Source organism: Typopeltis vanoorti, chromosome 19, assembly GCF_054136105.1.
Source record: "Typopeltis vanoorti isolate ZY-2024b chromosome 19, IOZ_Tvanoo_1.0, whole genome shotgun sequence".
NCBI lineage: Eukaryota > Metazoa > Arthropoda > Arachnida > Uropygi > Thelyphonidae > Typopeltis > Typopeltis vanoorti.
This window is the reverse complement of record NC_143567.1, coordinates 44,410,531-44,426,579: the sequence shown is the minus strand read 5'-3', so window position 1 is coordinate 44,426,579 and position 16,049 is coordinate 44,410,531. Positions and strand designations below refer to the sequence as shown.

The 16,049-nt window shown below is 34.6% G+C and overlaps 1 protein-coding gene across 4 annotated transcripts in view; it reads right to left on the bottom strand.

Annotated features, from left to right (window-relative positions):
- Positions 1–16,049, bottom strand: part of obe (activating signal cointegrator 1 complex subunit obelus) — a 596,544-nt gene that overhangs the window by 445,433 nt on the left and 135,062 nt on the right. For all 4 annotated transcript variants that reach the window (XM_090409638.1, XM_090409636.1, XM_090409637.1 and 1 more), the window contains one exon: positions 7,703–7,903. In XM_090409638.1, coding sequence (XP_090265764.1) covers positions 7,703–7,903 — 201 coding nt within the window. The remainder of the gene's footprint in view (positions 1–7,702; positions 7,904–16,049) is intronic.

Here is a 16,049-nt window from a genome sequence, read left to right as displayed (position 1 = left end):
ACTCATTGAACTAATTTGAAAATGCATGTTTTCCACATCATCCCTGGTACCCCCATAGCCTATAATAGCAACTGATTTTATATTTTGTCTTATTGGCTTCAATCTCATACCAGATTGACTCAAAAGAACTTCCATCTATCTGACAGACTACTCCTCTTGTTGACCAAGAACTCCTCTCTCTTATTTCTGATACTTCTAGAACTAGTATATAGAAACTGTAGCATCCCCTTACGCCCCCAACCACCTATACATCCTGAATTGATTATCTCATTCAATATTGTTGCCCGAGAGACTAGTTTTTTTTTACATCTATCCTACTTTCTTTAGTTTTCCTAACTTTGCACTTCCACGCTCTCAGTGAACAAAGCTCTCTTTAGACAGCTAACTCCGAATCTATTTAAGTACAGTCTATCAGAATTATATAAATCTTTCTATCCATCAAACTCAAGCCACATGTTTACATAATTTCTTCTGCACAACCTGCATATTGAATCATTAGCTACTATCATCACCCTCCTTCTCCTCTATCATAGTGTGACAACAGAATTATAAATTTCACCCTCTTCCTCTTCTGTTTTGTTTCTTCCAATAAATCTTTCAAATCCCCCCCCCCTCATACAATACTTCTTGCCTGTCAGGTCATTGGTTCTAGCCAAAACAATCAATCCTTTTATCTTTCTTTTCTGCATTCTAACTACATCACTAATATTATTAATTTTTGCACCAGGGAAACAAGATTTTCCCTGAAGATTTTTCATGAAGTACTCTCCCTATCATAGAATCGCCATAAAATCTGCTGATGCTGTTTCCCTCTTTTATTCTTACATTTTTTTTTTTTTTTTGCTTCAGACCTTTTGGTTTTTTTTCTGTTCTCAGTTCAACTAATCTCTTGTCATTTTTTCAGCCTTTTAATCTCACACTTTGTCCTGTGAAGGACTACATGCAAGTACACTATTTATTTATTTAGGTCTTCAATGCTCTTCTGAGCTTCCACCCCTGCACTTTCAATATTATCACCTATAATTACATTTTCTAGTCTTTTATCGATACTCTACTCTATCATGTAATTTCTTCTCTCTCTCTCTCTCTCTCTCTGCACTCAATCTCAAAACATTTTTCAGACATTTTCACACCAGTTTGGTTTTTCTTCCACAAATCTTTCAAACTTTTGCAATGAATGCATCTCATAAATTCTATACTGGATGAAATCACACAAATTTAGCTTTCCCAAAGACATCTTTGCTGCCACTGTTCTGCTACACCTAGGTAACATACTGACAATATATAGTTTAAGGAAATATACACATTTTACTTAAGTTTAAATAACTCAGTCTATCTTGCACCCTTATAAAAGAAATAAATACAGTAAATTATATCAGTATTATTAGCAAAAATTTGAAAAATAAAAGTACTTATCTTTCTGCAGCATTATGAATTAATTTTAACATCAACTCCTATACTACTGTAATACTTCTTTTTTTTATTTTTTTTTTATTATAACACCAAACAAACTAAATTATAAAAAAAATATTTATTAATTGGCTTATATTTCGCTGGATTCAGAGCAAACAACATGTTATACTTTACGTATCACAGTGAGTATATGAAGCAATTCAAATTGTAACAGTGCCCTCTGATACAATTTGAATTGTTTCACATACTCACTGTGATACATAAAGTAAAGCATGTTGTTTGCTCTGAATCCAGTGAAATATAAGCGAATTAATAAATATCTTTTTTTATAATTTAATTTGTTAGGTGTTATAATACCATTAAAGTAAGTTATGAATAACATCCAACACCTGCACTTGTCAAACCATGGAAACTGAACAGCAACATCTGAAGAAAGCAAGCAATGATTGATTCAGAAGTTGATTACTGAACTTGTCAGCAAGGACAGAAAAATCAGAACTTTATGGTTGTTCCAAGAAGGAAGTATGCAAAAAAAGTCATATTGAAAGTTACTAATAAAGTAAGTCAGCAAGTGTCTTATGAAAGAATACAAAGTAAAAAGCAGTGAAAGCTAATCTAAAATTTCTTAAACAAAAGACATACGAAGACTCTAGTAAGAATTACAAAGGTGACAACACATTCTAGAGGCAATTGAACAAAAATTAAAAACTGAAGAAAGAGTACCATAAAAGAAATTACAGATGATAAAGGTGACATAAAAACTGAAGATACGATTCTGGAATATTTACTTGAAAGATTATTCCAGAATAGATTTAGCTTCAGATTATTCCAGATAGAACAGTGCAAGAAAATATTCAAGGTAGATACAATTGGGATTACTTTATATATATATCAATCCCATACAGGTCTTTTGAAAGGTCAAAAGACCTATAAGCACATCAGTACCATAAGTGGGATAAAGGTGAGGACTAAGAATTTTACTTTTTTTTTTTTTTTTTTTTTTAAGAGTTGCAGGTTCTTTGGGAATACTCCACGAGGAAGGTTGTTCCAAAGAACAGATGTGAATGAAATAAAAGATGTTGAGAAGCAGGTTTGGTGCATTTGCAATAGCAAATGAGATACTGAGCAGCTACTGCAGCTCTTGAATTAACAAGTGCAACAGAAAGTGGAGGAATGATGGCTGGCACTTCATTAGAGCAATGACCATTGAAGTACTTGTAGAACAGGTAGTGCAGAAACACTGTGTCTCTCACACAGAGACTGAAGTGAATCTGAGAGAGATAACCTATGAGCCAATTTACTCTCCTGTGGAGAGCATAAGGAATTTTTAGGTGGACCACTCCAAACATACAAGTAGTATTCTAAGCATAGGTGCATTTGGAATTTGTGTACAGGAGTTGGTTGGGTGTAAAATAGCATCTTGAACAAAAGAGAATGTCTAGTTTTTTTGGATGCCAAGGAAGCCATTGATGTGATGTGTTTGTGCAGATTGTCCTCACTCCATCGAAGGATGGTATGTAGATCAATGTCTGAGGCACTGGCTGTAGATGATTTGTCAAATGAGTAGGATAAATGAAGAGTATTATCATCTGCAAAGCTGTGGATAAGATTAGTAGTGATTGAAAGTAGGTCATTTATGTACAAGAGAAAGAGTATGATAGGACAGAGCCTTGAGACATTCCTGCATTGGTGATGAAGCTCAAAGAGAGAGGAAACCATCTACCATGACTATCAGAGAATAACCAGAGAGAAACTAGTGACCCAATTACAGAGGATGGCAGCAGGGAGACCAAAAGATGGTAATTTGTTTAGCAAGCCTCGACGCTAGACATGGTCAAAGCTCCAGAATCCCAAACATCAAAGTAATAAAATAATCAGATAATCTAAATATTAGAGTCAACTCTCACTATAGCACACTTGACCACAGGACTGAACTGCTTTAGTGGACAAGTTGTTATAGTGAATTTCTTATAGAACAGTATTATGCCTCTCATTGCATTTTTTTAAAAATTAATTATTAAATCAGAAAGATTGCTATAATGGTGTCTGCTATAGTGAGAGCTGAATGTATTATCCTTATTTACTTTATGTGCATATGTATTGGAAGACTGGTTGGCCAAGTGGTTAGTGTATCTGTTCTCCAACCAACATGCTGCGAGTTAGAATTTCGCAAAAGCATGGATGTTTGTGACAGATTTAGGTAGGAGCTGAATTTCATCTAGTTGTGAGACCACCACTCACTTACTGGAAAAAAAGTTTGATGCTTGGTGTCTAAAGTGGGATTTCCTACTTTAGACACCTACTTTTATTTATTATGTAAAAAATAAAATAAAAACAGAAAAAAAAAGATAAAATTATTAAAAATATAAAATATGCTTAGTCTGCCCACTCACAAAAGTTTCACCACCTTTTTATGGGTGGAAGTCACATTAAAAAATAAAATAAATATATAATTATTACAGGCAACTCCAAGGAGTCCTTAGACTCATCGAGGGGTATTTGATAAGGTTATATTTTTTGCTGTGTTTTTAATGTCATATGACATTATGACAGGCTGAAATTCATATCAAAATTTAAAACAGACAACATCCAAAACTGAGACTTGAATAAAACTTAATATTTTCCAATATTCTAAATAAGGAATGTCAAACGCATTTACCTCCAAGGGCCAAATTAAGAAACATCAAGCCGCAGGCCACAACAGAAAAAAAAATCTCAAAATAAAGAGGAAACAGATTTTTTAATATTAACATTAGAGTACATAAGTACAAAATACAACCATGTTATAAAAATACATATAAAATATAAAGTTACATATTTAAATAAAATTATACATATCATTTTTTTGAAGAAACTTGATGTTTTTCATTAACGAAATCTTCAAAATTTGGTTGAATTTGTTGAGCTGCAGTTATTTTCAATATTCATTGCACATGCTGGTCTGTTAATCTTGATCTTTCCGCAGTTTTATCATCATCAAATTCCTGCCATGTACCCTCAAGGGATGTACAGGATATGATAGTACTACAAGAAAAATTTACATCGTTACTAACTTCCTATCTACAATTTTCCTCTAAATCAGTCTGTTACTTGGCAAGACTCCAACATTATCAGATCTTATATTTCTATCATCTAAGGCACTTTGTACCATATCAATCCACCTATATCTTGGTCTTCCTCTGGGTCGTTTTCCTGCCAACCTGGCAGAGAACACTCGTTTTGCTAATCTTTCCTCGCCCATTCTGTTAAAGTGACCATACAACCTGAGATTAGCTCTGCTAACGCATTCCTGGATGCTGACAATGTCAAGTTCTTTCCTAATATCCTCATTTTTATTTTCATTTTTTTGCAGTTTTATTATTCTTTAAAGTTGAAAATAGTTGTTCGCATAAATATGTGCTACCGAACATAAATAAAATATGCCTAATTGCACATAACACATTGGGGTATCGATCAACTGATAAATAATTATAGAACTTTGGAATTCCAACATTCATATATTTTTGTTTCAATACAGAATCACACTGAATTTCGATTAATTCCAACTGTAAATTGTCATCAACAGTTTCAACATCAATTGACAGAGAAGAAGTAAATAGTTGAAACTGATTTTCATATTTCTTAAAATCTAAAAATCTTCTTTCGAATTCATTTTCTAATAACTTCATTTGAATGGCATATTCTGAAAATTTCAATTTTGTTGATTTTTGTAATAATGATTGACAACATTCAAAATGGGATAAAAATTTCTTTTTGAATTTGTTTTTGCCAAAGTAATAATTTCTGTTTGAAAATGTTAATCTTGTCAAATAACATGGTAACTACTTAATGTTTGCCTTGTAGCTTAAAATTAAGTTGACTTGTAATGTCAACTGAAAAAGCCAGTTCCTTTATCCATTGATCATTTTTTAATATTTCACATTCATAATTTTTCTGATTCTAAAAAAATGGTAATTTCATTCAGCAATTCGAAGCATCACTTTAAAACTTTATGACTGGAAAGCCATCTGATTTCTGTATAATAAGGTAGATCGCTATATTTACTTTCTATATCTTGCACAAATATAATTTACAATTTTATTGGCATTTTTTAGGACATGTCCAATATTTAAAACTTTGGAGCATAGTGTTTGATGATGAATAATGCAATAAAAATGTTGAAAATTATTACCTTGTTATTTGCATTTTTCTTTTAAATTTGTAACAACACCAGTAATGGCAGGAGCACCATTAGTTGCAAGACAAACTAGCTTTTTTAACGGTAAATTATATTCATTCAGTGGTTGTATCGTGCATAGGAATAATTCCTAGAAGTTCATATCACATCCATGAATAAAAACAGCCCGCTGAGCGATATCCTGTACATCTGTACTTTCATCAATTGCAAGAGAATAGGTCTCAAATGTTGGAATTATTGATTTTTAGTTGATTCCTCAAGTTCCCAGCTATATCGTCAATTCTGCTAGCAATTTTATTTCGAGATAAGCTTATATTATTAAAAAAAAAAAAAAAAAAAAATCAGCTAACGCCTTTTTATTCCCGTATATACGGGAGTAGGCGAGGCCATTTAGCTCTATCTAACTTTTGGAGACTGAGTGGGCAGTTCAATCTCCACTGGTACCCAATCAGAGACAGATGGCCCAAGGCTATCACTAATTAAGCGGTGCGCAGTGAAGAGAGACGGCTCAAATGTGCCGCCATCTCGTGGTCTCTAACCCTAACACAATATATTTAATGTCTGAAATAATGTGGGTTCTACGGTCGATTTTCTTGAGTTTACAGGACGAAAAACCCGAGTTTCCGGGAGGAAAAACCTGCTTGCCCGTGCCAGAGATCGACTAACTCGGGAACCGGTCGAAAAAAGGCTTAGAAAAATTTCCTCTAGTCGCCGACTAGACTCGAAACCAAGACTTCCTTCGTGCGGCCTAGCGCAGTGGTGTGCAAACGCCACATCCACTGAGCTACACAGGCTCATGCTTATATTATTAAATGTCTTTAATTGATCAGGACACAACACTTCAACTGCTTTAATAATACATTTGCGAATAAATTCCCCTTCAGTGAATGATTTCAACTTGCTTGCAATTAAATGTAATAACAAATAACTGGTTTTACCATAGCTCTATTATCTTCAATAGGTTTGGTAAATACACTTTGTTGATTTTGAAGCATCAATTTTAATTCTGACAATTTATCTTCATGAAGTTTCGCAACATATTTGTCATAGTTTTCTTTATGATTTGTATCGTAATGCCTTTTAATATTATATTCTTTGCAAATTGCAATAGAGTTTCTACATATCAGGCATAAATTTTATTTTTTTTCCTTGAATACAAAAATATTGCAACTCCCGTTTTTCTTGAAAACTACGATGTTCTTCTTCAATTAATCATTTTTTACTCATACTGGTTGAAGGTTTCGACATTATTTTTATAAATTCTTTATTAATTATAAAGAAAACACTACACTTTCTTATGGCTTGAAAATTGCTAATGGCTAGCCTCTGATTGCTGTGGTCAGCAGATGTAGCTGCGTACATAGACTTGCTCGTAAAAATTCAATATTTATGCAATGGTGTAACAGATTTTTTGAAATGACAAATAGAACATTATTTCCTTTAGAAATTGCAGAGTAGTTTGGTGTATAAAATAATCTTAAGTGGCAATGTTAATTTTTTAAATATGTTTATTTAAAGTGGTGTTGTCAAAAGTTAAATAACCATATTGGTTACAAAGTTTGGAGGGCCGCATGTTACTTGTTGGCTGGCCTCATGCGGCCCGCGTGTTTGACATGCCTGCTCTAAATAAACAGATTTTAGAAAGGATAATGGGCACAGATACATCTGAAGGAGATGTAAGCAGATCATGTCACTCAGCTGTTTTCAAAGATTTATGGCAGTATGATTTATATACAAAATAGAACTTGAGAAAACAAAAAAGACCATCATGTTTCATTCTTAAATGAAAATGTTACATCAAAAGTTTGTGTCTTGATTTTTAGTGCAAAAATATAGTTTAACGAGAGCAATTCCCATACAGGACTGAAAATTAAAAAACAAATCTTGTTAAAAAAAAATGAAGAGTTCCAAATATCAATTTGTTTTTCAGCAGCTATGTACACAAAAAACAAACAAAAGCGACAGCCTATATAATCAAGTCTCAAATATCACATCTCTTGTGGTAAATCAAAGAACTGAACAGCTTTAAAAATTTTCATTTGCTTGATATGACTTATTTGATTAACTGAAGTTCAAATAACACATAAATCACTATATTACAAAAATAGTAACCTTAAATTTTTCTTTTCTAAGTACTCCATCTTCTGTGTAATGCTTAACCTGGTGCAAAATAGTTAACATGGCAACATTGGTTTTTCCAGCTCCAGTTGGGGCACAAACTAACATATTTTCATTTGTATAATATGCCGTTTCAAATACCATACTCTGGATACGATTCAAGTTCTTCATTCCTTTAAATCCAAGCTGGCCAGTCTAATATAAAGAAAATGAAAAATAAAAGTTTAACTACAATATTATACATTTTCTATTATACTTCATCCATAGCTTTATATCAGCAGCATATACATTGTAATAAAAATCAAAAATCCATAAATACTGTTTTACTGGTAAAACCTAGAAATTTTTAGGAGCTATCAATAAAACTAGTTTTAACTACAGTGAGTTACATGACAACTGACCTACTTAGTATCTGATTTTTCCAAACTCTGATCTAACAGCCAAAAATAAGACACAGGAATAAAACAGAAAAAATCAATTTTTGGCTCTTTCATTCTTATGTCTTATTTTGAATTTTATTGGTTATTTAAACAATGAATTCCTTATCTGAATATCAGAAAAAGTCTGAAAATCAAGTGTTCCGATGTTCATTATTTCTAGTCTTAATGAATATCTAAACATGAAACACTACTTAAAAACACTACAATGGGTACCAGTTATTTGATTTAATTGATGTCCATCATTTACGGTTTCAGCTATTATCTGTATTTAGATCATTTCTATCTTAACTGCCAATTATTCCAAACAACTGATATCTCTCCCACACCACCACCACCAGAGCCTGGCAATTGAAGGGAGTCAGATGATGTGTAACTCACTGTGGTAAAAAATGGAAATTAGCACTGATGATCACTATGATAAACATTACTATAATGAACTGCTAAAAAGTCCCTGCCGAAATCCCAGAGAACCAATGCCATTTTAAGCTCTTGAATTTACTGAATTCACTTGAAAATGACATTATAATCCATATCCTGAAATTTTTTATGAATTTACATATATAACTTACACATGTAAGCACACAGAGTCAAGAATTTAATGTAGTAAAGGAGAATCTACTTGTGTAGAAGGATAGCACAACTAAACAGATTGTATGACAGGAGGAAGATGGATATGAGGTTGAAGATGTGGTTGTAGCAGCACAAGATGATGGAATGCAAAAAGGTGAGGATGAGATAAGTAGGAATTGAAATCAAATCAGAGTCAGGATCCAGGAAATGGGAGTAGTCAGACTGAAGAGTCTGACTACTGAGGACACTCTAAGGTGTGTGGTATAGCAGATAGGATAGAGAATGTTGGTGCTGGTAAAATGGCTTCAAACACAGGAATTGATATGTTTGTGTGTACAAATGTAAGGAGTATTCGAAACAAGAGAGCTGAGTTTGTTACACTGAGTCAGTATGCCCAAAGATAACTGGAATAAGTGCAACTTGGTTGTCTGAGGAGGCTGTGTGTTAGGAACAGAAATAAGATATATAATTTTCCAGAAGGATAGAAATATGAAAAGAGGAGTGGGGGTGCTGTTAATGATTGCAGAGGAATTGTGCCTGCAAAGTGCATGCACAGATTTTGAATCTGTGTGGTGTAAAATTGAAATAAACAGGTTAGTATACATGATAGGGCTCCTCAAGGGCTCACTTTAGTGAGTATGGGAGCGGTGAACCCGAGGTACCTGATGCCGAGCCATGCCCTACTTCATGTAATATACATATATTTGTTATATTATCTGTAGACTGGTTCCTACTCTTCTTTCTTTCATTCCTTCTTGCTCATTCCCCTCCCCCAATCTTTCCTATTTTACTTTCCTTCATCTCTTGCAGTTTGTTTAGCCTTACTTAGTAGGCTAAACAAAAACAAACACAGAAGAAGGCAATGGCAAACTACTTCTGTATATATTTTGCCAAGAAAATCTTATGAACAGAGGCTTAAGTTATTGTGATATAGTGCTGGAGGATGGGACACCCAGGTCGGAAAGCACCGAAATGGCTGCTGGGGAAGAGCAGAGAGGAACTTCCAATGAAGTTAACAAGAATGATGAAGCTGGATCAAAGCCTTATGGAAGTTCAACTTCTGATAGAGTTAATCTCATAAGAAGATGCCTCTGCTTTACTGATTTACATAAAATAGGAACATGGAATGTAAGAAGTATGTATCAAGGAAAACTGGAACTGGTGAAGAAAGAAATGAGAAGAAATCAAGTTAAGATGTTAGGAATCAGTGAACTGAGATGGACAGGAATGGGTCATTTTGATACCAATGATTTCATGATGTATTACTCTGAACATACCTTCAAAGAAGAGATGGAGCAGCATTCATAGTTAGAAGAGAATACAAAAAATACATTTTGGGTTACGTGCCTGATAAAATAATTTTAATCAGAATAAAGGCATACCCAGTGAATGTTACACTCATACAGGTGTATGCACCCACTACAGATCCAAGTGAAGATGAGGTAGAAGAATTTTACAGCAGCTTGCAACAAGTAGTATACAGTACTGATAAAACAGATTTTCTTTTAGGTGATTGGGATGGAAAAGTCAGTGAAAAAGAAGAACAAGGCATCATTGGAAAATTTGGTTTAGGACTGAGGAATGAAGCATGAGACAATGTTGGAGTTTTGTGTTGAGAACAGTTGCTTTATTGCAAACACTTGCTTCCTACAACATAAAAGAAGATACATGGACATACACATGGACTTCACCTAATGGAGAATACAGAAATCAGATAGATTATATTGTTGCTGGCAGAAGGTGAAAGAATGCTATCCAAGCAGCAAAAACACTACCTGGTGCAGACTGTGGGACAGATCATGAATTATTGGTAGCTGAAGTGCAACTGAAATTAAAGGCTAAGAAGAAACCAAAGGATGGTATCAGATTTAATTTAAATCTTATAAATGAAGCATTTAAAACTGAAGTTGGAAAGAAATTAAAACTTTGGAGAAAAAAAGAGAATTAGAAGAACTATGGGAAAAAACAAAATGTACAATCAAAGAAGCAAAGGTTAGACAATTGAGTGCAGATTTCCAAAGACAGGCTAAGAAAGATAAGGAAAAGTATCTAAACAAAAGGTGCAAGGAAATTGAAGTAGGCAATATTATGGGTAGAACAAGAGATCTGTTTAGAAAAATAAATGATGTTAGAGGGAAGTTTATCCCTCGATTAGGAGTAGTAAAAAGTAATTCAAGTAAATGTCTGATGCAAAAAGAAGTGAAAAAAAGATGGAAAGAGTATGTGGAGGATTTGTACAAGAAATATAATATCGAAGGAGAATTTGAAAGGAGAGAATTTGTTCAGGAACCCATGATAATGAAAAGTGAAGTGACATCAGCAATGGAACAACTGCCAAAATGAAAAGCTGCTAAAGCTGATGGTGTGTCAGTGGAAATATTGAGAGCAGCTGGGGATGAAGTAGTGAATATATTGACTGAAATTCATCGAGGTTTAGAAGAAAATATACTGGCCTAGAGATTGGAAAACATCAATATTCATCCCAATTCCAAAAAAAATCAAATGCCAGAGATTGTAAGAATTATAGAACCATCACTTTAATTTCACATGCAAGTAAAGTTATGCTGAAAGTAATTCAACAAAGGCTGGAGCCATATGTGAATAGAGAAATGCCACAAGAATAGGCAGTCTTTAAGAGAGGTAGAGGAACTAGAGACCATATAGCCAACATGACATGGATTATGGAAAGAACAAGAGAATTTCAGAAGGAAGTATTCATCTGTTTTATCATAATAAGAAAGCTTTTGATTGTGTGGATCACAGCAGACCGTGGATTGTAATGAGATCAATGTAAATATCTGAACTACTAACTCTCTTGATAAGAGAGCTGTATGGCAACCAAGAAGTTTCAGTAAAAACATTCTTTGGAGAAACAGACAGTGTTCAAGTGGAAAAAGAGGTGTGGCAGGGATGTATACTGTTGCCCTACCTTTTTAATAATTATAGTTAATATGTTATGAGAATGGCTGATTTAGACAATGATCCAGCTGGAATTAAGACTGGTGGCAGAAAAATAAATAATTTAAGATATGCAGATGATACAACTCTCATAGCAGAAACTAAGGAAGATCTGGAGCAGCTGATTCTATTGGTTAACACGAAAAGTAAAAAAGCTGGACTTAATTTAAACGACAGCAAAACAAAAGTGATGGCTTCTGGCAATTTAAAATGAATTTATAATAGAGGGAGATAAAATAGGAATTGTTGAAAGTTATGATTTAGTAGGGACCAGAATCAGAAATGAAGGTAAATGTGACGATGAAATTAAAAGAAGAATAGTCATGGGAAAAAATGCTATGTTAAACTAAACCTGACAAAAATTATGAAAGATACAGGTGTGAGTAAGGCCACAAAAGTTAGAATTGTCAAAGCAATGGTATTTCCGGTAGTGAGGTATGGATGTGAAAGCTGGATCGTTAAGAAGAAAGATAGAAAGCGAATTGATTCATCTGAATTGTGAGTGTTGAGGAGACTATTAAGAATCTTCTGAACTGCAAGAATGACTAATAGGAAGGTTTTAGAGAATATAAAGACATATAAAGAATATATATATACAGAATACTCTTTGGAGGCGATGATCGCTAAATAAAAGTTGATGTACTTTGGACATATTATGCAAGTTGATGAATCATTGGAAAAGGCAGTTATGTTGGGAAAGATTGAGGGAATGAGAAGACGAGGAAGACCACAAAAGAGTTGGATGGACAGCATAAAATAACTTACCATCTTAAACTTACAATTACTGAAAGAAAGGACAAGTGGCCAAGTGGGATGGAGAGCCTTTGTTCACAGGATCATCAAAGGTTGAAAATAACTGGATGGCACATAACAACAACATATCTGATAGGATGCTCTTATAGACCAGGGAATGCAGAGAATACTGATTGGGAAATGTTTAGACAAATTAATTGGGCATGTAAAAGAAAGGTGACCCTGATGGGAGACTTTAATTACAGGAATATAGAATGGAAGGAGGAGATAATGTATGGGAACAAGGAGAGTGAGTATGTGGAATTTCTGAGAGATAAGCATCTTAAGCAGCATGTGACTAAAGCAACTAGAGGCTTTAATGTTTTGGATTTGGTGATAACTTCACAAGATGTAGTTGTTAATGAGGTGTTGACACTGTTGCCAGTTGGTGATAGTGATCATGAGGTGCTTGTTTGGGAAGTGATGAAACAAGAAAAGGATACTACCAAAAATGGTCATATGTAGAAGTATAAAGCAGGTGATTATAGGAAGCTCTGTAGTCAGTCAGCATCAGCACATTGGGTGAATGAGCTGAATGAAATGGATGAACAGTGAAATCAAGCAAGCTGTACTGAAAAAAAAAAAAAATGCTATGGAGGAGGCACAAGACAGCTGGTGGTGATCGGATCCATGAAAAGTATAAAGTGCAGGCTAGAAAGGTGATGAGCATGGTAAAGAAAGAAAAGGTGCAGTATGAGAGGAGATTGGCTGGTCCAGTCAATGTTAACTCAAGGGAATTTTTCTGCTATATGGCAAGCAAGAGAAAGTATAATTATGGCAGGTTGACACTGGTGGATAGTCATGGCAGCAGATTAACAGCTGCAAAGAAGTTATTGAATGGAATTATTGAATGAACATTTCATCAGCGTATATCACACTGGTGTAAATGCAGTGCAATGTATAGAAGAGAGGCAAGTATTAGGAGAAATGGAAGTGAAAGAATCAGAGGTATATCAGGTATTGATTAGTTTAGATGTTAATAAGACTGTGGGAATGCATGACATTTTCCATGTATTCTTAAGGAATGTGCACCACAGTCATTCCATGACCTGGTTATTTAATGAAAGCCTTGCAGTGGGTAGGGTTCCTAAGGAGTGGAAAGGAGGCAAAACAGTACCACTCCACAAGCATGATTCTAGGACAAAAGTCTCCAATTATAGACAAGTCTGTATAACTGCTGTTGTGGTCAAGGTGCTGGAGAGACTGGTTAGGAATAAAATACAGGATTGGTTGATGGACATAGCATTCTTTACTGATGGTCAGCATGGATTTATAAAAGTAGGTCCTGTTTTAGCAATTCTGGTGATACTGGAGAGGGTCCAGAGGCAAGTGACTAAGACAATATTAGGACTTTGTACTGCTGCCTATAGAGAGAGGTTGAAAAATGTGGATTGCAGAGTTTGGTAGATAGGAGGAAAGGAGGTGATGTGATAGAGATATTTATGTTAGTGAGAGGATTTTATATGATTAATCCAGATGAGATTATAAAAAGAGTAGAAGGCAAGAGGGGAAAAACCAGAGGTCATCCCTGGAAGTTTTGTAAGAGTGTAGCGAAGAGGGATGTGAGGAGTAAATTTTTTACATGGAGAACTGTCAGTGAATGGAATGCATTACCAGAATGTGCTGTTAATGCAAGGAGTGTTAAGGATTTAACATTTGATATGATAAATATGTTGTCAGTTAAATGAACCTCTCACGATGAGCCTGCCGACTCCATGAAGGGTGTAATAATAATAACTTAATCTATCCAGCACAGCAGCAACTAAGAGGGGTTACCATGCAACATGGTGGAAGAGAAACACTACCTAATGGTGGATCTAATGGTAAGAGAATTTCACCAACAAATGAGGACCAGTTTCATCCCCCCCCAACACACACACACACCAACAAAATTATTGAGGTCATTTAAGATTTAAGAGTCAAAGCTAGATAACTGAGAGCAGATCTACACATAGTCTTGTAAGGAATGTGGATAACACACTAGGAATCTAATCTCCATTCTTTGCCTTCATGTGGTGTACCTCATTAGTGGGTATCTTCCTAGATACTGACCGGAAGATGGGCTGACAATTTGAGATTTAGCAGAACAAATTATATTCTTATTGGCTTAATAAAATACAAAATGATGTCATGACATAATGGAATTACATGTAGGTCCAGTAAGAGAAGGTCTCTGCTGTTTTCATTAGGGAACTAAGGTGAACAGAGAAAAGTCAATTACTGGAACAAACTCCAAATCACCATCAGCAGAATTACCAACTGGACACCAACAACACAATAGGCATCAATGGAAATGAAGTAGAATTGTCAGAATAATTACAGAAGTACCAGGTCAACATAATTGGTGTATCCAAAAGAAAGAAGACAAAAACAGGTGAAACCTGTTATACAGTATGGCGCAAAAAAAAAAAAAAACTGAATAACTAGAACGATATATGTTATAGAGTAAACAGGTTTATTAACAAAGAAATAGATGTTTACACCAGATGATATGTACATCTCCACAACTATCGGAGGAATCTTGGTCAAATAAAGAATTAATGACAGTATATCACATGTTCAAAATGGGCACCTTGTCTTTCAAGACAGGTTTTGTAGCACCTCAAAGGTCATCTGCCTTCTTGGAGAACAAGGATCGGGATATCTGCTGTGTAATTTTATCCCTTAGTTCATCAAGGTTTGAACTCAGGTCATAGTAGAATACCCATTCCTTCCTTTACCAACTCCATATTAATGAAAATAATGCTCAACAATAAACGTCTTTTCTTCCAATGTCAACACCATTGCTACAGCTAAATGTAATGGCGTAGACTCTACATGTGCATGCAGTTGAATGGCACATCTCATACTGCATATACTGAAGGGAGGGATGTCAAAAGTTCAGTACTGTTTTTTTGCACCATACCGTATAACCATAGCACGACAATAAGCTTCCTGAATGACAGGCAATATCAAGCAGGGTGATGTGGACAACAATCAATATAGAGATATGGAAAATGATACTTATTTGTACCTATGGCTCGACAAAACGTTCTATTAAGAAAGGAAGAAATAATTTTTTGAGAAATTAGAGAAGATAGCTAACACACCCACACAAAAATCAAATAGAAATGAAACCATATCCACTTTGTTTATTGGTTATCTATTTTTAAATTTAATTGCTGTCTTCAGTAAAAATTACTTAAACAGCTGAAGTATTTTATTTTTTTAAATATCTGACCCATGTATGAAAGGTTGCAAGACAGCATATCACAGCTATCTATGCGCCAGAGTGTAGGAAGAAAGAAGGATTCTGTTGAATATTTTTTTGAACAGCTGAAAGTTATAGTCTTTGAGGAAGACTGTTTCAAAGAACAGCCTCTCTCATTCTGATCCAAAATCTGTTCCAAAGAATGAAACAGGAAACAGAGAAGTGGTTTGCCAAGTTTTAAGTATTTGGAGCTGGACTGTAAATGAGTGTTGTCCAGCAGGTGCTCTTGTTTTTACTGTTTTGGAAGAAAGTGGAGAAATAATAGTGGTCAGTTCAGAACAGTACATGGAGACATCTTTAGTGAGCATTCTGTCATTTTTCAACAATATTT